The sequence below is a fragment of the Musa acuminata genome, chromosome BXJ2-3 (genome assembly GCF_036884655.1).
Source record: "Musa acuminata AAA Group cultivar baxijiao chromosome BXJ2-3, Cavendish_Baxijiao_AAA, whole genome shotgun sequence".
Taxonomy (NCBI): Eukaryota; Viridiplantae; Streptophyta; class Magnoliopsida; order Zingiberales; family Musaceae; genus Musa; species Musa acuminata.
Window position 1 is genome coordinate 8,185,001 of NC_088340.1, and position 21,990 is coordinate 8,206,990.

General features: G+C 36.8%; 3 protein-coding genes and 2 non-coding genes across 5 annotated transcripts; 2 read left to right on the forward strand and 3 right to left on the reverse strand.

Annotated features, from left to right (window-relative positions):
• Positions 1 to 4,098: 4,098 nt before the first annotated feature.
• Positions 4,099 to 4,182, reverse strand: TRNAL-CAA (transfer RNA leucine (anticodon CAA)). The gene has a single exon. It is a non-coding gene; the product is annotated as a tRNA-Leu (tRNA).
• Positions 4,183 to 7,709: 3,527 nt separating this feature from the next.
• On the reverse strand, positions 7,710 to 7,793 carry TRNAL-CAA (transfer RNA leucine (anticodon CAA)). Its single transcript has one exon. It is a non-coding gene; the product is annotated as a tRNA-Leu (tRNA).
• A 758-nt stretch (positions 7,794 to 8,551) lies between these two features.
• On the reverse strand, positions 8,552 to 13,625 carry LOC135607213 (ASC1-like protein 1). Its single transcript, XM_065098834.1, has 6 exons — positions 13,397 to 13,625; positions 11,752 to 11,978; positions 11,508 to 11,663; positions 10,188 to 10,373; positions 9,259 to 9,443; positions 8,552 to 9,041 (listed from the first exon to the last, which is right to left on the reverse strand). Exons 1-6 carry the CDS (start codon positions 13,547 to 13,549, stop codon positions 9,010 to 9,012), a joined length of 939 nt encoding a protein of 312 aa, XP_064954906.1. The 5' UTR covers positions 13,550 to 13,625; the 3' UTR covers positions 8,552 to 9,009.
• Positions 13,626 to 14,263: 638 nt separating this feature from the next.
• LOC103977844 (uncharacterized) lies at positions 14,264 to 16,754 on the forward strand. The gene is made up of 5 exons (XM_009393479.3): positions 14,264 to 14,421; positions 15,016 to 15,119; positions 16,101 to 16,155; positions 16,224 to 16,369; positions 16,448 to 16,754. Exons 1-4 carry the CDS (start codon positions 14,324 to 14,326, stop codon positions 16,345 to 16,347), a joined length of 381 nt encoding a protein of 126 aa, XP_009391754.2. The 5' UTR covers positions 14,264 to 14,323; the 3' UTR covers positions 16,348 to 16,369; positions 16,448 to 16,754.
• Positions 16,755 to 17,221: 467 nt separating this feature from the next.
• LOC135607214 (pentatricopeptide repeat-containing protein At5g48910-like) lies at positions 17,222 to 19,931 on the forward strand. The gene has a single exon (XM_065098835.1). The coding sequence runs from the start codon at positions 17,441 to 17,443 to the stop codon at positions 19,355 to 19,357; it is 1,917 nt and encodes a 638-aa protein (XP_064954907.1). The 5' UTR covers positions 17,222 to 17,440; the 3' UTR covers positions 19,358 to 19,931.
• Positions 19,932 to 21,990: the final 2,059 nt, after the last annotated feature.

Here is a 21,990-nt window from a genome sequence, read left to right on the forward strand (position 1 = left end):
AGCCTGTCTCCGACCATCGTTTTGCTCTAATGGAGTTCGACAAAGACATGCACAGCCGAATACCTTTCATTTGACGAAGGCATTTCGAGCCATCGAGTTCCACAGGTACGCTGCTCTTTCCTTCAAAAACGAAAGCCATGTGGTGAAAGTACATTTTTCACAAACCAATTCTATCTCATGCTTCTCTCCAATTCTACGTGCATGACCAGAACTCTATCAATCAGCTTTTTATTAGTTGGGCAACTAATAGATTGGATTCAAAGTTCATTTTTTAAAATTCCTAATCCAATATCCAAATCAACTTATTAACTTTAAAAGGAAGGATCATATATACAAGTATAATCCCATTACCACTAACACAAGATCTAATTCCATAAAAAAAAAAAAAATACTTTATTTAACTTCTTAAAATACTTAAAATACCTTAAATTATGTCATGCGTCAATCTGAATAAGTACGTATCATTAACTTATTATCAACTCTCATACAATATAATCATCCCACTAGATATGAACATGATAATTCACTTTAAAAATAATATATTTAAATCATATTAAAATTTTGACCTTCATAAGTCATCTTTCTAAGCATATGGAACTCATAAGTATCCACCAAACTTGAAAATTTTTCGTAAAATAATGTATGAAGAATATGATATAATGCCACAAATCCTTGTATCATTCAATCTCACATAAAATATCATTGAGTATAAATAGATTTTTAAATTAAGTATAACTCTAATGGATCTATTACTAGATATATAGATATAAAGTATATCTAGTAGCTAAATGATTTCACTAAATACCTAGTGTTGACTTTACATAAATCTTCAATCCCGTTATTAAACTTATGATAATTTTAGTTTAGCTATCACTCAAGGTTGATAGCTATAATAACTAAATATTAGTAATATTTTTTAAAGAGATTTTGATTTATGATATCTTTACGTAGTAATCTCCTAACTTTGTTTATTCTTAACATCCCAGTAAACATTGAAAAGCTAAAGCTATATATAGATAACTAAATGTTAACTAACTTTGTTAATTCGAAATATGATAGCTCCTTATTCCTTCAACAACAAAAGGGTTACACCATATATTTACTGGTCTAAATGGATGATGTCATTATCATAGGTAATAATTCTATTGAGATCAATCGGTTTCTTAAACAATTGACGAATCAATTCTCTATTAAACAATTGACGAATCAATTCTCTATTACTGGTCTAAATCGGTTTCTTAAACAATTGACGAATCAATTCTATATTTGTATTTGTATTAAGCTTTTTGTATTTGTATCTGCTTATCTTTTTATCTCCAAATATATTCAAGATCTCCGATCAAATACAAATATATAGAATACTAAAGAAGTTGTTACCCTACTTTCTTATCACTCAAACTACATAATTACAATCCTACTATGGATTCACATAGTATCGACAAATGTTTACTACGGATTCACATACTAGTATCGACAAATATTTGGTTTCCTTATAGTACTTATTGCTTATTTATCTAGATATCTCATTTGCAATCAATAAAATTTCATAATTCATGTATCGACTCTCCACAACTCAGCTCAAAGTAAATGCAAACCAGAGAAAACGGGAGTTTACAGTGGTTCGGTCAATCGTGACCTACATCCACTCCTCTGATTCCTCTTCCGTCAAGGCCACCGGCATCTACTAACGATCTTCCTTTACTAGGTGAAGATCAACCTCCTTCTTACACCCTTCTTCTCCTTTTACTGGGTTTATGAGACAACCCTTACAAGCACTCACTCTCCTCTCTTAAACAGAATTTTAACACTTAAGCTAGAGGAGGGAAATTCTAGAGATTGCAGCAGTATTTTCTCTCTTTTAATCTCTCTGTGCTTGTATATTTTACCCAGGAATTGGAGGGGTATTTATAGGCTCCAAACCAGTTTGAATTTGGAGCTCAAAACTGTCATCTCCCGGAATTCTGGGGTCTGGCGGTTGCACCGCCTGACAGAGCTCGAAGGCTGAGCCTCTGGGCGGTGCCACCGCTTGTCAGGGGTGGTTGCACCGCCTAGCAAAGCTCGGAGACCGAGCTCAGGCGGTTGCACCGCTGTCAAAGGCGGTTGCACCACTGTCAAAGGTGGTTGCACCGCCCAGCCAGAACTCGGAGATTGAGCCCTGGGCGGTGCCACTGCCGACCCAGGCGGTGCCACCTCTAGGCGAGAGATCTGGGTCCAAATGGGTTGATCCATTTGGTCCAATTTGGTTCTTTCAAGGGCCTAATTGCCATTGGATTAAGTTAATAGGATCACCTCCCATTTTTAACTTAATCATCGTGCTAACTACGATAATTCTTAAGACTTTTACTACAGCTTGCTCCGGTGCGTCAATCGCTTCTTCCGGCGATCTTCCGGCGAACATCCGACGGACCTCCGGCGATGCTCCTGCGGACTTCCGGCAAACTCCTGGACTTGCGACGATCCACTTGGCGAGTTCCAACGAGCTTCTTTTGGCAAGCTCCTGGACTTCTCGGATTTGTTCCCGCAGAACCTCCGACGACCGTCCGGACTTCCGTCAAGCTCTCGAACTCCTAACGTGATCATAGTTTTTGACTCCGGCGCAACTCCTACTGCATGTCTTACTTTCATCGTAGTTAATCCTGCACACTTAAAACAAAACTTCGATCGAGACAATTAATCCTAAGCAATTAACCAAGTTGTCCGGCATGTCATTGGTCCCTCGACGCTTCGTCCGATTCTTTGGCGCATCGTTCTCTCCTGTGGCCTATTGCCCAATCGGCCAGTTGACTCCGCAACTCTGATATCCTTGGCACAATACCCGCTCTTCTTGGCCCAATGCTTGAGTCCACGGCCCGAAGCCTTCTGTCGATACGTCAACCGATCCACCGGCCCGACGTCCAATCTTCTGACATGTTTCTCCGGCACAACATGATTTTTCCTGCTTTAATTGTCTCATTCTGATCGAAGCATCCTGCGTTACTTAAAACACAGATTAAAACATAAACACATATCAAGTGGTTTCATCATCCTCAATCATGATCTTTTTCTCTGAAAACAATCAACCCCTCATTTTTATACCTTTGCTAATAGTAGGTAACGTTGACGATACAACATCCATGTTGGTAAGTATTACCTACTATATTAGCTGGAGTTTCAAGAAATAAAAAAAATTACACATTTTACATGTGAGTAAGTATTACAAACATCACTCTACTCCAATAATCTAATGTGATAATATCAATTATGTGCATCTCATGTCTATATTTCTGACTAATTGACAAGACTTCCCTACAAAACCGTTTACTTATGAGATGTTTTACCCATATTAGTGAGATTAATATCTATGATGAAAGCTTAATCTTATGGAGGTATGATAGAGAATGAGCCATAAATCAAGCATCAAATGATTAACTAATTATGATATAAATATACTTACCTTTTGTATGTTTATTATGTTAATCACCATGATTCAAGGTAATCACATTAATTCATGAGTATGATTCAACCTATATAATTTTAAGGAAAAAAAAAGTCATTTTTATTATAATAATTCTTCTGCTATATTCGCTGTATACGGTTTCACTAAATTCATCATTTGACACCCTACTGAGTTCATAATATTTGACTCTTCATATTAAATTCAACATTGAAGACGAAAGATTAACTGAGTTAGTTTATAGGGTAAAAGTGAACATTCTCATTAGGTTGGTATTAAGTATTTCATGCTCAAATGGACTAATTTCTTACATTCTTTAAAATAAAATAAAATAAAATAATTAATTATCTTATCAGATTGAATCGTGATAAATAGTATTAGAACAATAACACGACAAAAGGATCTATGTTTAAAATAAATTATTTTTATTAAACGGCATAACATTGTTAATGAGATTTACTATCCTTTTAATCAGCATACAAATGATCATTTATAATCATATAAATTTTGAGCAGTGAAAAAATATTGTCTGATTTAATTCAAGAATAATTTTTTTCTAAAACTGAAGAGGTGTTTATTATGCATATTGTCATGCTTAATTCAGAAAAACAAAACAAAACAAAACAAAACAAAATCTTGTTATTATTAGAAAACTATATAAAAAATGTCAGAAGTGGGATTTGAACCCACGCCCTCTCACGAGGACCAGAACTTGAGTCTGGCGCCTTAGACCACTCGGCCATCCTGACTTAATATTAAATTTGTTACTGGATATAATATACATCTAGTAGCTAAATGGTCTAACATTACCTTTACATAAATCTTCAGTCCTGAGTTTAGCTATCACTCAAGGTTGATAGCTATAATAACTAAATATTATTAATATTAATAACTTCCGACTAATGATATCAGTAATCTTCCGACTTCATTTATCCTTAACATCTCACCATATATGTAAACATTGGAAAATTATATATAGATTTCATCAACCTATAAGAGTATGGTACAACTGCTTTTAAGCTTTTTATATTTACATCTGCTTATCTTTTTATCTCCCAATAAAAATATATTCAGGATCTCTTATCAAATTCAAATATACAAAATATTAAAAAAGTTGTCATCCCACTTTTTTATTACTCAAACTATTTGATGACAATCCTACTAGAGATTTCATATAGTATCGAGAAATGCTTGGCTCTTTATAGTAATTATCGTTTATTTATCTAGATATCTCATTTGCAATCAAATTTTCATAATTCATGTATTGACCCTCCATATCTTGTTGGACTACAGTGAAGTATATCTTATGATACCTTAAAGGAACCTTCAAGGTCTTTTTCTTCGAAAACAATCAACCCCCCATCTTTATACCTTTGCTAATGTTGACCGGATAGGTAACATTGACGATAGTACATCCATATTAGTGTATATTGTATATCTCGGGATAAATTCTATTAATTAAAGTTCTAAGAAATAAACAAATGCACGTTCTATATGGAAGTCAAGTATTACAAACTTCATTATCAATCACTCTACTCCAACAATCTACTATGATAATATCGATCCTATCTACTTATGCTTCAATCTAGGATTTTATTCTCGTATGAAATATTAACTTCTATTTCAATAAAGATCAAGTTATCCAATATCAACTGTGAATGATATGTCTATATTTCTGACTAATTAGTAGACTCTTCTACAAAATCATTTACTTGTAAGGTGTTTTACTCATATTAATCATAAATTTTTATCATATTAATCATAATGATTCAAGGGTAATCACATTAATTCATGAGTATGATTGGACGACTATCAAATCGCCCTCAACCTGTATAGATATACAGGATAAGTAGTTTTAAGGAATGAAAAATAGGTAGGTTATTTCGTTGAATTCGTCATTTGACACCCTACTAAGTTTGTAATATTTGACTCTTCCTATTAAGTTTGACAATGGAGATAAAAGACTCAGTTAGTTTATTGGATTAAAATGAATATTCTTATTAGGTTGGTATTATGTATTTCATGCTGACTAATTTTTTACCTTCTTTAAAATAAAATAAAATAATTAATTAATTACCTTTATCATATTGAATCGTGATAAATGATATCAGAATAATCTATATTTAAAATAAATTATTTTTGTTAAACGACAGTGTTGATGAGATTTACTATCCTTTTAATCAGTATAGAAAGGATCATTTGCAATCATATAAATTTTGAGCAGTGAAAGAATATTCTCTAATATAATCCAAGAATAATTTTTTTTCTAAAACTGAAGAGGTGTTTATTTGTAATGAATATAATCCAAGAATATTGATTTGTAATCACATTCATTCTTATCAGTGTAAGTACTTTATCTGGTTTGGCCTACGATATTTCCTTTATCAAGTTAATGGACTAATTAAGCATGATATACGCAACATGCTTAATTCAGACCAAAAAAACAAAACAAAACAAAACAAAACAAAATCTTGTTATTATAGAAAACTATAAAATGATGTCAGGACCAGAACTTGAGTCTGGCGCCTTAGATCACTCGGCCATCCTAACTTTACAATACATTTATTACTATATATAATATATTCTAGGATCTAAATGGTTTCACTAAAAACCTACCATTGATTTTTACATAGATCTTCACTCCCGTAATCAAACTTACGACAATTTGACTTCTCCGGACTTCGTTTAAATATTAGAAAGCTATATATAGATTTCATCAACCTCCGGTAGAATGAACTTGGCTCATACAAGATGTTAAGGGCCATTAAGCTTTACATTTACATCCATTTATCTTTTTATCTCTCAATACAAATATATTCAGGATCTCTTATCAAATTTAAATATACAAAATATTAAAGAAGTTGTCATCCTACTTAATTGTCACTCAAACTATATGATAACAATCATACTAGGGATTTCATATAGTATTGAGAAATGCTTGACTCTTTATAGTACTTATCGCTTATTTATCTAGATATCTCATTTGCAATCAAACTTTCACAATTGATGTATCGATCCTTTACAATTTATTGGACTAAACAATCAACCCCCAATCTTTATACCTTTGCTAATGTTGACTAGATAGGTAACATTTACGATAGGATATCCATATTAGTGTATATTATATATCTCAGGGTAAATTCTATTAATTGAAGTTCTAAGAAATAAAAAGAAATGCACGTTCTACATGGAAGTCAATTATTACAAACTCGACGTTGTCAATCACTCTACTCCAAAAATCTACTATGATAATATCGATGCTACCTACTTATGCTCCAATCTAGGATTTTATTCTCGAAGCATATTGCTATTAACTTTCACTTCAATAAAGATCAAGTTATCCAATATCAACTATGAATTTTATGTCCATATTTATGACTAACTAGTAGACTCGCCTACAAAACCATTTACTCGTAAGGTGTTTTACTCATAATACTCTGAGATTGACATAATAGAGAACGAATTATAAATCAAGCATCAAATGGTTAACTAATTATGATCTAAATAAACTTATTTTTTATAATTTTTATCATATTAATCATCATGATCAAGGGTAATCATATTAATTCATGTGTATGATTGGAGGACTATCAAATCCTCCTCAACCTGTATAGATGTACATGATATGTAGCTTTAAGGAATGAAAAAAAGGTCATTTCCATTATAATAATTCTTCAGATGCTATATTCGCTGTATATGACTTCATTGAATTCATCATTTGACATCCGATTGGGTTTGTAGTATTTGACTCTTCATATTAAGTTCGACATTGGAGATGAAAGATTAACTGAGTTACTTTATAAGGTTAAAGTGAATATTCTCATTAGGTTAGTATTAAATATTTCATATGGACTAATTTCTTATATTCTTTAAAATAAAATAAATAATTAATTATCTTAATATTGAATCGTGATAAATGATATCTGAATAATCTATGTTTAAAATAAATTATTTTTATTAAATGGTGTAACATTTTGTTGATGAGATTTACTATCCTTTTAATCAATATACAAAGGATCATTTGTAATCATATAAATTTTGATCATTGAAAGAATATTGACTGATTTAATCCAAGAATAATTTTTTTTCTAAAACTGAAGAGGTGTTTATGCATATTTATTTGTAATCACATATACTTTATCTGGTTGAGCCTACGATATTTCTTTTATCAAGTTAATGGACTAATTATCATGTTGCAGAGAACTATAATCGTATATCATGCTTAATTCAGAAAACAAAATCTTGTTATTATTAGATTAGAAAATTATATTAAAAATGTCAGAAGTGGGATTTGAACCCACGCCCTCTCACGAGGACCAGAACTTGAGTCTGGCGCCTTAGACCACTCGGCCATCCTGACTTGATTGCTAGAGTTTTTTGAATAATAATTATAATTACTCTATTAACCTGCACAGTTAACATTCAACCCACAAGTTAGCAGAGTTGATCTGTCTCTAGCATACAAAGGTTGGGGAGAACCCACCGCAGTAATCCACTCAGATCCAGAGCCATCTCCTGACACTAATCTTTATGGCACGAGAAAGGAGTAACGAGGTTCCTACTCCCTCACTCCATAACGCTGGGGGGATTAAGAGGAACACCCTTTTTCCTCTCGCTTCATGCTTTATATGCTAACTTGGTGAATGAGGCTTCACCACACATGCACATAAATTGAGCCTTCTGTAGATTTATTGCACTCCTCTTACCTTATTAATGGATCAGGAGATTCATCGATACAACAATTCCATTGCTTATGAATGTTTAGACTCCCAAGTCAGCACTGCTCCAAATTTTACAGCACATAATATGGATATTTGTTCAAAACAAAATGTTCTTCAGACAAATTAGTATATGATGATCTCGACATAATTTTACTTCGAGATGCAGTGACTCTGTTTTAGCTAGAAAGGAGTGCCAACTTTTGATCGGTCATGTATTAAAGAAAATGTAGGTGGCTGACGAGTGTCAGGCTCACCGTTCAGTTGTTAGATGTACAAAGCACGAGAGATAGCAGAGTAACTTCTCTTTGCCACACTTAAGATGAACAATGAGAAGAACAGGCATCATTCCGGTAGATCAGCATCCCATCTTCAAACTTAAGATGTGCAACTTTAAGGATTGAATCAATGAGAAGAATCAAATCAGCAAATAGTTTGCAACTGTTGACTAAAATACAGAATACAGCATGCATCAGCACTTTTGGTTGACAAAAGATGTGCTGCAATGGAACAAATGCCTATCAGAAGCAATCTCTATGTGGATCCCATCTGTTTCTCTTGTAAAATATACAGATGCTCTCTGGTATGAGGAGGTATCTCTAATGACAACCACTCACCAATTGGGGAAAAATCATGCTAAAGAAGTTTGATTCCATATAACCAAGCTTAGTTGTGGAGCCAACCTAAAAATAGAGCAGAGGCTGATCTTTTGGCCAAAACTTGTGAGCCATTTGAGTACTAGCAGTTGGCAGATCATCAACAAAACACAAATCGAGACACTAATAACGATGAACTTGAATCGTGATCTTTCATGGGATCATCATTCACATATCAGCACTAGTCAGAAGATATCCCCAGTCAATCTTCATGTTCGTCTTCACCTTCTGAATCTAAAGAAATAAAAATCAAGAACATTAAAACAACAGACAGCATGGAATATGTGTAATATGGCACCTAGAAAAACAAAGGTAGACTGCTATAGAAAAGGGCAGACCATCCCAAGATAAAAACTACAAGAATTCTTGTGTATTTTGTTAATTTTCTGTAGAAATATGTTGGTCATTCATAACAAATTTGCTTTTCATATGCAAATGACAGAGCACTAACCAGATCGAACATCATCACCGACATGGCCTCTAGCCTGGATTTGCTTTACAAGCATTCGGTAGATTAAAACCCACCAATAGATGTGAAGAACAAGCAGTGAGAATAGAAGAGTGTTAAAGACATAATAGTATATAGGCCCTTCAAATTTGTGCTTTGCCTTATCCAAAGTCAAGACGACTTCATAACTGCAAAACATAAGGTTAGAAAAAATCACTGAATCTCAAAACGTCGGGTCTAATGAAAAATTCTTCAGAATACAACAGATGCAAGAAACTTCGTTGAATTTAGATTTTCTTTTTCCTTTTCACTGTGCTTCCAGAATTCTGCACCATTGCCTAAGGAACTCATGGTTAGCAGTTCTTTGTCCATTGATTGTAGCATATATTGTTGAATTGTTTTTCCCATCAAGCAATGTCAAGTAGATTGAATTGTCAAAGTGAAAATAAATCTCAATGTTGCAAAACATTAGAAGTTGGAAAATTCATGCCCATTTTCATAAATATTTTAGAGTCCTACCTTGGAAGTTGGAAGCACATCCTATAGAGGCCATATGATTTCATTTAGGTGAGCTTTAGCCATATAATGAAAAAACAAATGATGCGCCTGCGCAAATTAAGCTGTTTCTAGTTCTCCTCGTTGAGTCTGTGGATGGGGCACTTAATCCTTCTTATTTTGATTTTCTACATAAACTGATGTTCAGTAAAAAAAGATGTTGCATGTATTAAATGAGTCCAGGGACAAAAAGAATCTTTATCTTCCACAAACATAGATTTAACTCTCAATACCAGGCAAATATATTGAATACAAGCTGACCATTGTGGTTGCCAACCTATATAAGCTGACCATTGCAGTGTTGAAAAGCTATTTAAGCAGCATCATCTATTAAAGTAAGTCAATCAATAACACGTGGATTAGCATACGATACTTACCTTGTACTTCGGAGGATCCAGAATGGGAAGTATGTAAGACGAAGTAAAACCCATGATGCAACAAACAGAAGAAATGAAGTGTTAGCAAGCCATTCAGAGCCACTATACTTAGCCATCTTTCCCACTTCCAGAAACACATCACTTGCATCATGTATGGCTAAAACAACTGAACCAACACGTGCAAACCTGTTCAAATAGAAAGATAAAATATACATAGGCACCGAAGCTGTTAAATGAACTTTAAAAATCACTGTAGGAACATCATCATCCAAGCCTTTGTGTATCAAGGAGTTGTTTATGAACATAATGAATTCCATAAGTTGTTATTGATTGATATGCCAATTTAACACGCAAGAGCAAATTTTAGTTCACTTCTGGGCCAATCTAAATTGATAATAGAGTTCACATTGTAGCATGACTTAGAAGCAACCATTTTGTTTGATCAATTACCAAGGTTGAATAAGCTTGATTAAATTGTGTTTAGCCTGTAGTAGTAGAGCCACATAAACCTGAGGTGGTGCCCTGACATGTCCAATCCAATTTGTACATGAATACATCTTTTAGAATGGTAAGATTGCAACATAACGGCACATAATGTTAGCAATTTGTGGCCCTTTGTTATCAAAATCCTACCAGGACCACCTTACTTCACCGACTATTGTATCATCATTTAAGAGATATTTCTCACACTTTATTTATATGTTTATTTTTTACTATATTTTAATTAATCATCTCCTAGACTTGTATTTCCTTATATAATGGGGACATAGATGGGCTAGTAAATGAGACAAGTTTCTCATATTGTCATCAATCCCTGGGATTTTTGGTCCTTGCTTCTTGTTATCTATCTTTTTTCTTTGTTTTTTTTTTTTTTTGTTCGGTGGGAATGAGATGACCACCTTGGCTAGCAATCTTATAAAGGTGGTAAATATATCCTGAGGATCTCAAGGATCACATCAATTGGTTGATTATTTTTTATTGCAATTTCTGTAACTAAAAATGGAGTTCAAAACATTAGCAATCTTCCATCTTAATAGTTCATGAAGACTCCATTCTCTGAGTATCATAACTTCTGGTTCATGACAAACGTTCTACCTAAAAACAAAAAGGACCAGATTGCATTATTTTTTCTCCAATGGAAGGTTAATCAGGTAAAGCATAGTATTCATATGAGAAATATTAAAAAGTATAGAAATATACTAGAAGTTAAAAGTTGACCAACATAGCCTGCCAGCTTATAGAACATATATCTCCACGTTATCTATTTGGCAGAATGATGGTAGAAAATTAAACTATCTAATATTCAGTGCGATGGCTAACCTGAATATGTAAGACAGCACAATGAGAACCACAGTTGCTATGTGATGAGACATGGACACTCCAAAGTCGGATCGCCTTGTTTCCCAGAACATGAGGGCAAATATAGAATATGTGTAGAACCCAGCAGCAAACATGTAAACAGCCTTAAGTTTTAATCTGGATCGAAGAAATATTTGATAAGTATGCCCATATCCAATTAGGACACTATTAAAAAGAAAATTGCCAGGACAAACGTAAATCTTACTTTATTTTCTGATCAGGCCAGACCTGATCTCCTGGTCCTACCCAAAAGTATCTGGTCCTTGTGAACCATGGCTCATTGTATGTAACAGACAAGGACAGAAGCTCTCCTGAAAGAAAATAAACAAACTTCCATGCTGACTCCTTAAATTTTTTGACTTTTCTTCTCTTCTCATTTTCAGCACTGAGGTTTTCATGCACCGTTTTAGGTATAAGCCATGTGGCCAATGTCTAGAGATACAAAAAAAAATCTTAGATCAAAATGAGTATCTGATACTCAAAAGGTACTGAAACAATTGCTAGTGTGAATTGAACAAAGTAATGAAACATGTGCAATTTATTAATCAAAGAACATAAGGAGTTTAAATAACCATCCTTACGTTGATATGAACATGTGGATCAGATTTAGTTGCATGTCTGAGTGCCTTGGTAAGAATAAAAATTTGTGCCTGAGAACAAGTTAACCAAGCTTCTATGTTGACAAGCAATCAAAATTAAGATTGACAATACCTCAACCCATACCTAATTATGTTTGACACATAACCTAATCGGGCCTGATATCAACCACATAAATTCTTCTACAGTAGGCATCCAACTCAACCAAGCATCCATCAGGTCTTTACTCTCAGAATGGGCAGAGGTGACTCAAAAACACCCTAGCTGAAAATGTTTGACTTCAATGTTGTGATAGTCAGGATTGCAGAATCGTCTTTTGGGATCGTCAGTCAATCAGGTTGTTTTTTCATTCGTCTCTACCCTGATTTCCAGCCTAGTTCCATTGTGGATTCAAGAAAAAGAAAATTTAAAATTGAAAAAGATCTGCATGTGCATGTTCAACGACTGTATTGTCAACATTAAGATACAAGATGATAAATATGTCGCAAAAGAAACAAAGTTACACAAACTAATCAATGCTTTTGATCATTTTAAGGATCCATGTTAGATGGAATTGAAGAGGCTGTAATTACTGTAGGGTTGGACAATTCAGGATCAGATTAAATCATGAAGAAGGATCTATGCAAATTAGTTTTTATCTCGAACCCTTATAACACTTTCAACGAGGAGCAAGAATTACAATAGTTTATGTAGAGAAGTCGACTCTGTAGCAGCTTCGACATTATCAATAATGTGACCTGCTCCTAATCTGAACAGATTAGCAATCATCTTCACTTAGGATTCCAACTTCCAAAACATATAATGTTGCTGTGGAAATCAAAAACCACAAAAGGAAACAGTTTACTGTTTACAAGATCAAGTGAATGCAAAAGTCGTCATACTTTCTTCTAAGAAACTACTTGAAAAAGCCAGAAAGATCCCAAAAGTGGCAACCTTTGTTTCTCTTCAAGCAAGTTCTCACACAAACACAAGACTAGAATTCTTCTTTTCCCACAAAACCAGTTCGTTGGACAAGATTCTTTCGACAAAGAAAGGAGATCCAAGACTGCAAGCTAAGCTATTCACACATCCAAGAGTACAAACTAAGCTATTCGTGTGGACTGAAGCTCTCATCAAGCTAGTCGCAGCACGATCGGATCTTTGGCATAAATATGCACCTAAAGTCATAAAGATCCGAACTTTATGGCAATTCAGGGCTCTTAAACACACAGAACGGACACAAATCAAGCTAAAAGGGTGCCCAAATCACGCACCTCGAAGACGAACTTATCGAGGAAGAATCTGACGGTGGGGAAGAACATCGCGAAGACAGGCAGGGCCAGGAAGTCTGCGTACGCGGGGTATGACTCCTGCTCCCATGTCATCGATCGGAAAGCTTCCACCACGTCCATCTGCCACCAGATCATGGAGCCGCGAGATCCGAAGAGATCGGATTTGAGAGGCGGCCGGAGCGAATCGATGAGGTGAAACGGAACAAAAGAGCAATGAAAAGGATTTTATATTAATATCCACAATCGACTGGCGTCATGTGAAGTCTAGGAGGACGGCTTTCCGATGGCAGTTTTATGCGATCGCATGTCTCATTGTTCACCAATGCATGGAGTGGTGATCGACTGGTGAATGGTCGCATCGACCTCCGTTGGAGCTCGGATTCGCCGGGTCTTGCAACCGCGTAACATGAATGAACAGTGAAATTTTGTTGTTTGATCGCAGCCGTCCATTTCTTTGATTTAATTGGACGGTGTCGATCGAGTATCAAGAACATTGGATTAGACCAGATGAAGGATTTATGATGTTGACCGAGTCTGGTTGAACCTGTAGCAGGTCAACATCAAATTGACACCCGATGAATAGATCAAGACAATTTTGATTTTTCATTGAAAAGTGGGTCAAGTTCAATTACATCCGAATCAATAAATTGTGTCAAAGGTCCAATTAAAGTGACTCATACATCGCAGGCATGTACAAATTGGGTCTTATACGTGGCATATCTAACTGTCTAGATATGTGATCTCCACACCACCGTGATCCAGTTGCGATCGGACCGTTCACATCCAGAAAAACATGGATGGACCCGGAAAATGGACGGCTACGATAGAGTTTGATGAGGTAAACCATTGGGAAGGATCCCGAAAAAGCCCTATTTCCACATCGAAGAGGGGAGACGAGCCGGAGGAACAATGGAAGAGGAAGGTGGCGGGAAGGCACGACCGAACGAGGAGGACGAGGAGGCTACCTCGACCATGGAGGCGAGACCTAGCGAGCAAGAGCACGTCCCGTATGTCATCTGCTCCCCCTCTTCTCCGTCTTCCTCTTCTTCATCTGTCAGTCTTCTGTTTTGTTTGCTCTTCTCCTGGGAACGGCGACGAATCCGACAGGAAGTGACTCGGATCGTGCAATTTCCAGGTGAAACCTTTACTCCTCCTTCGGTCTCAACGTTCATCGGAAGCATTCGCCTTAGAAGCTTTAATATTTTGTTTCGCCTTTTCAGTGTCACCTGCAGCCAAGTTAGTCTGCCGGTTGGAGTTCTTTCAACTTCGGATTCGATATCTATTTTAGCCATACATAAACCTAATAGTCAGAATTAAAGCTAATTTCCACAAAAAATTTGTTTGGAAAAAGATTAACTTTATCTGTCAAATCTTCAAACTTCTCAGCATTTTCTTTAGATATTGATTTGAGAAAAAATATAAAACCATACCAAAATTTTCGGGCATGAATACATCATAAGTTGATGATTATCTCTAAACCGTAGCCTTCTTGACTGTTGAACGATTCCTCAATATCCTATAATCAGTTATTTAGTTAATGTACCTGCTTAATTGCTTTCCTAGCTGGTGATGACTGGAAAATCATGTTTCAACCTTGACAGCGAAATAGATGCTGCAGAGTCTGAAGAGAAGCACCAGCGGTATGAAGCACTTTATTCCCGCCGTTTGAGGGCCAAGTACTTCTCCAAAAAGGCCCTAGATGGAGGTACAATTAAAGACTGAGCTTTTGTTCAAGTTCATCCTACGTAAATTCATTAAGTGATGAGATCACTCTCACCCTATGGCGTCCATATTTGTAGCAGGAAATCGATTTTCACTGATTCTCTAGATATGCATCTGTGTTCAAGGCTCGAAAACTAAACAATACAGCTCACTGCTGTATCTAGGTTTTAAATTTTCCACAGCGTCTTTAGTATACTTTTTATCCCCTCAATGACATAACCAAATTGCTGTTGAGTTTATTTTGAGATTAATTGTTTGGGTGTTAAACATGTTGTGTTTTCTATTTTTTTTATCAATATTATCTTGTCCTTGTTCACTTGCAATTAATGTCTTGCATTATTATTTCAGATGCACTTTCTTTTGACTTGCATGCAAGAGCCTTATTGACCACTTTTGTATGAGTTACTTATTTTCCTATAAAGGTTATGTGTAATTCTGTGAGGCTCTTGACTCATAAACTAGATGATGCACTATTATTCATGATAGGCCCCAATCCAAGCTCCAAGGCTTAAGTCATACCTGATTTTGAGAGGATCTCAAAGCATCAGATAGTGTGCAAGAAGATCTTAAATGAGGCTGAAACCAAATCATGAACCCTAGGAGTCTCTTGTGGATCCATGAAACCAACTCTCAGAAATCTTTTTCAAGATTGAAAGACAGCTACAGAACAATCAAACTAATGGGATTGCAAAACTAAAAATATTATTTTATTGTATGGATCCAATAAAATCGAAGGCATTGGTCGTGTTTCAGCTTAATTTTTGTTGTTCTGTTTCTTTTTTTATTTTTTGCTGCATAATTGAGATAAGGAATTCCATATTTATTTGATATCTTCTGGTAAAACATAATCAGCATCTCTTTTCTGATTTAACGTTTTGTTAGACCATGATATGCAATCTAACTTATCCATATAAAATTTTCTATTTCTGTAATCACTTATTGTACTGTCTGCATTCATCCTCAGGGGACATATATGGCCATGAAACAACTATTGATAACGAGATTATAAAGTCAAGCAGGTAAACTTCATGTTTCTTTATATTTCAAACTAATTCAATTTTAATTACTCTTTTTCTGGTCCTATTAGATGGCCCTGTACAAGATCGTTTGCCGACCCAATCAAATACATGGAAGATCAGAATCAGTCATCTTCTGAAGCAGAAACCAACGCTGCAACCGACAAGAACCCGGAACCTAAGAAAAGCTGTTAATAATGATTTGAAAGATGCTATGGTGAGATATAAGGTTATTTACAACTATGGGTTATCTTGCTGTCTCTTTCATTGCTTTCATCCTCATGGGTTATTGCAGCCAGGATACTAGGACATCAAAAGATACGGAAAGAGGTTAGCTGCCATGACTGGCTACAAGTGTCATCATGGGGTACTCAAGCTTTCACCAAATTGATGAGGGAATTCTGCTTACATTTGAGTAGTAAAACATGAGCAATGTTGTTGGTCTACATGGATCCTCTATAATACTTATCTTGATATTTCTTATTGAACAACTATGATAAGACCACTCTATCTAAATTCTAAAATTTAAGGTTATTGCTATGGGAGACTTTTGCTGGTTTATCTTCAATAAAGTTGATAATGGTGGATTGATTGTAGTTCAACTTAGAGAAGCAAAAAATTATGCAGTATTTTGTGTTTATTTTTTGAAATCTGACTTAAGTGGCACAAAATAACTCTCACTTGGTTTCTTGAGCTGTTTGTTTTCTATGTAGAACTGTACAAAACTGAATCAGAGCTGCGTGCTACTACAATATGATCCCACTTCAAGTGCAAGCAGCATACCAAGAAAGCTCCATGCATCACCTGATGGAAAACTTGTTTCTCTATAATTAGGTATTCTTATAACTTGGGTTCTTAAGAGGATTAAAGTATCCAGGATGCTTCCTACAGATCAGTCAATTGTCGGAAATGTTCAAATCAGCTATTTTATTCCTTTACGGAAAGGATTTCTTTGTTACTCCATATACATAGTTCCTTCCCAAAAAGGAGGGGGGGGGGGTGGGTTCGATGCAGTAATGTTGATAAAGGGTAGATAACCTGATATTAGATATATATTAAATATGTTAGGAAATAAATTTTAACCAAGAGATGTGACAATTCCTTACAATGTTAACTTTTGATGGTAATTGTTCTAACTTTAATCAAATTAAAAAGGATCTGTAACCACATAATTCAAAATATTTGTTTTATTTTATTCAAATATGCCGAAAGCTAAAGCGCTTCTCCTGTTCCCAACTGTCACTTCGTCTTATGACTCTCATTCATCACAATCCGAAGCAGCGTCCCAATGCTTTCAGCAGCCTCAATTCCCGTCCTTTCCGCTCCCCTACCCGTCTCAATACCAGCAACATCAGTAGCAAAGCCACCCCCTCCGCCTCCGAACACCAACCTCTCCCTCCTCCACCTCTGCACCCACCTCCAAGAAGCCACCCAAGTCCATGCTCTCATGGTCAAGACCTCTCAAACCGCCGACCCTTACTCGGCCGGCCGCCTCGCCGAATTCTACGCCCTCTCCGACCGAGGCAGCCTCGAGCACGCCGAGAAGATCCTCGATTCGTTCCCACACCACCCGCCCACCTTCGTTTGCAACACCCTGATGCGTGCCTACTCTGAGAGGCGGAATCCCCTCCTCTCCATTAATCTTTATCGCCGGATGCTCGTGGATGCGGTGGAGGCGGATCGCTTCACCTTCACGTTCACGCTCAAGGCGTGCACGCAGCTGTGCGCGCTTGCGATCGGCATGCAGATCCACGCGCAGGTCGTCAAGCACGGTTTGGAGTCCAACGCTCATATCCGCAATAAGCTTATCCACCTGTATGCGGTTTCCGGCCGGATTCGTGATGCCCGCAAGGTGTTTGATGGAAGCACTGAACCGGATGTTGTTGCATGGAACAGCATGTTGCAAGGGTATGCTGACATGGATGATGGTGAGAATCTTCACAATCTATTTGACAGCATGCCGGCTCGTGATGTGGTATCTTGGAATACGATGATCGCATACTACATTGAAGCGGGCGAATTTGAGGAAGCCATTTTGATGTTTCGGTTGATGCAACAAGGCAGCGAGTGTGGACTAAATAGAGTGACTCTGATTAGTGTTCTTTCTGCTGTGACCCAGTTGGGAGCATTGGGCCAGGGTCAGTGGGTGCATGCATACATCAAGAGACATTGCATTGAGCTTGATGAGAACCTTAGTTCAGCACTGATCAATATGTACTCAAAATGTGGGTGCATTGAAGGTGCGATTTATACATTTGAGACGACACATCGGAGAAGTGTGGATACTTGGAATGCGATGATAGGCTGTTTCACAGCAAATGGCTGCAGTTTAAGAGCCATTGATCTATTCTCCAAGATGGAGGCTTCTGGTCTGATGCCGAATAATATCACCTTCACCTGTGTTTTGAATGCTTGCAGTCATGGAGGGTTGGTCGATAGAGGCATCAGATATTTTGAGAAGATGAGTAATGTTTATGGCATCGAACCTGATGTTGGTCATTATGGGTGCATGGTGGATCTTTTCAGCCGTGCAGGTTTATTCGAAAAGGCTGAGGAGGTCATCCAACGAATGCCAATTGAACCTGATAAAGTCATGTGGAAGGCTGTAGTAGGTGCTTGTAGAGTTAACAAAAACTATGAGTTGGGTGAGAAGGCTGGACTTAAGCTTATTGAAATAGCTCCTGATGACAATGCTGGATACGTGCTGCTATCGAACATATATGCTATGTCTAACAATTGGAATGGGGTTTATAGGGTGAGGAAGCTGATGCATGATAGAGGCATAAAGAAGGTACCTGGTTGCAGTTCTATAGAACTGGATGGCCTGGTCCATGAATTCATCGCTGGGGATGCAGCTCACGCTAGAAAGAAAGAGATATATAAGATGCTTGATGAGATGGCTCAGCAGTTGAAGCGTGCAGGATATGAACCTGATACTACACAGGTTTTGCTTGACATTGAAGAGGAAGATGTGAAGGAGAGCTCTCTGGCTCTTCACAGCGAGAAGCTCGCGGTAGCCTACGGACTCATCAGCACCAGCCCAGGTGCCACCATTAGGGTGGTGAAGAACCTCCGCATATGTGGGGATTGTCATTCAGCATTGAAACTTCTCAGTCAGATTTATGACAGGAATATAATCGTCAGAGATGCAAACCGTTTCCATCACTTCAACAGAGGATCCTGTTCTTGCATGGACTACTGGTGATATACAGCTACTCATTGAAATTATATACGTACAGAAGAATTTCTTTCCCTTCACTGAAGAGTGTACATACGGGGAATCATATGAATGATGCAGCAAACTTCATTGGATGGATCAATGAGCCTTTATCTTCTTACATGAAACTCCCACCTTTGTTCCCATAATTCATCTTCAATCATCTTTCCCTCTGGAATTGGGATAACTTATCTTCAGATTATCACATTCTATGAGATACCTGTCTGCTAAAGACCTTCATTTTCCTTCAGTGATGCTATTTCTAGTTCTTATTCCAGCTTGACATTGGCTTTGGAAGTGCACTAACTGCCTGATGTCTTCACAAATACTGATTGGTTTTCGGGCGAAATCGAGTTGCTTGGTTTGTATGTATATAAGGTACATAAGCATCGAGTCATATCTTGTCAGATGAGACTCCTTAGTATTTGCAAAAATATTTTTTATTAACAGAGAATAGACTGTAAAGTTGCTTTCTTGATTGAGGAAACTGTTTTTGTATCTATTTGATGTATACATTGATCCTTCCTAAATCTCATATTGACAAGAGTCTGGTTTTGCTCAATATTCTTTGCTTTATTAAATAAGGTTGGATTTAGTTTGAGCTGGGATTTATATGTTGAGGTTGAATAGGCCCCATTCAACCTGAGTTGGCTAGGGGTTGAGATTTTTCAAACCTAATACACAAGCCAAAATTAAGAAAAGAAGAAGAAGAAGATACAATCTTGTCTGGCCCAATAATTGTGTTGGATAAGCCTGGTTTGGGTCAACAAAAGCCAGGTTGCAGCTCTTCAGCATGTTGACAGAGTCTTCCATTTGAAGGAACTGAAGAAAAGAGAGGGTCTGCAGTGTAGCAAGTACATCACATATGACACACAAGTGCTGTGATCCATCGTCGTCGAGGTGTTTGATGAAAAGCTAAAGTCGAACCGTGCGCGTGAGACCTCAAAAGGAGCCCAACGCCATCCTCCTTCGCTTTTAGATGGATTTGTTCCCAAGCTTTAGCTTTCCTAAAAGGAGCGCCATGCCACCTTCCTCCATCATGCATTTGTCTGTGTTAGCCACAACGCAGCGTAGCTCATGCACAACCAACCCTTCCATCCTTTCTCGCACGCAGTCATGTTGCACCACACAAAGGCAATGGTTGAGTTGGGATGGATCCACACGATCTGAGCCCATCCATCAAAAGAACACGACCATCAACCATCATTTCCGTGACTTGAATTCTGATCACCAAAATCATCGAAAAGAAAATGATGTTAAAAAATTCGATTGTCGAGATGAAATATCGATAGTCAACTAATCGGATGAAAATTATTATAATAGATCTTAGTAAAAAAGGAAAAAAAAATGAACTCCTTCCAAGAAAAAACTCTTCTTTTTTTCCCACCCCTGCCTCAGAATCTATATTTAAAAGACTTCTCCTAAAAACCCTAATGATCATATAAATATATATTTCAATCATGAAGGGAACACAAGTTTACATGGCAAAGGAATTCACATCACATCCCAACAAAACCTGTAGCCTCACCCAGATAAGGCCTACAGGAAAAACCCCAAGAATCTAGTCTTTGAAGACTTTTTCCTTGTGAATCCATCATTCTTTTTCCTCTCTCCTTGCAAGCAAAGGCACATCCTCTAACTTCCATACTTGCTCATCTAAATGTTCAATTTATATACACTAAAATAACATCTTAATATCTTCTCCTCATCCTCCTTTGGTTTTGTGTCATATCATAATTTTGAGGAGGAGAAGTAAAAGGGAGGTAAAAGAACAAAGGAAAAGGAAGGTCTTATCAGCCAAACCTCATCAGTACAGACCATGTTCCTGAATGCTTGCTTTGTCATCACACTAAGGATTAGCATTTACACTTGGTAATTAACAAACCAAAGTGTGAAGAAGGCTTGAGTAATCTAAAGCTAAGTCTCTATACTTGCTCGAGTCCCAAGGTCACCTTATAATGAAATGAGAGAGGAAGAGTTGAGGTTCTCGGTAAACTCATCTGTTGGAATCAGAGACTGTCTCAGAAAAATACATGCACAAGTCATTGGGATGGTCCTGCTAGTACTATCTGCAACATAAACAATGACTCCCCATCTATCTTCTCACCCTCTTTCTTAACCAATATTTTGATGTTCCTACTCGTTCTCTTTTTTTCTTTTTTCTATGATGATTGAAAAAGACAACCAGTGCCAACAATGTGTAACTATCTCCTTCTCAGACAGAATTTTGAACCTAGTTATGGATGAATGTAATGAATTTCACCAAGAAAATTGTGTACTTAATTGGTTGGTCACTCGCATTAGGATCAACAAATTCTTTGATCTGCGGAGGAATTTATATGCTCCGGATGTAGTTAACAGGCTCCTGTTCATTATATTTGGGCTATTTATGAATGAAGACTACCTGCATCAAGGCTGTTTGTGACTGTGGAGTAGATGATAAAACAGGTTTCATTAGTTTGAACTGACCTCGTAAAGAAGACGAACCTTGCCATATGAACATGGTTAGATGCTTGCTTAAATGTTGCATTAGCCTTCAATCATAAAAAAAGGTAGGAAATTGTAGACCATGTCAGATTGCACCGCCCGATTTACAGCATCTGGAGAATAACTAATTCAAG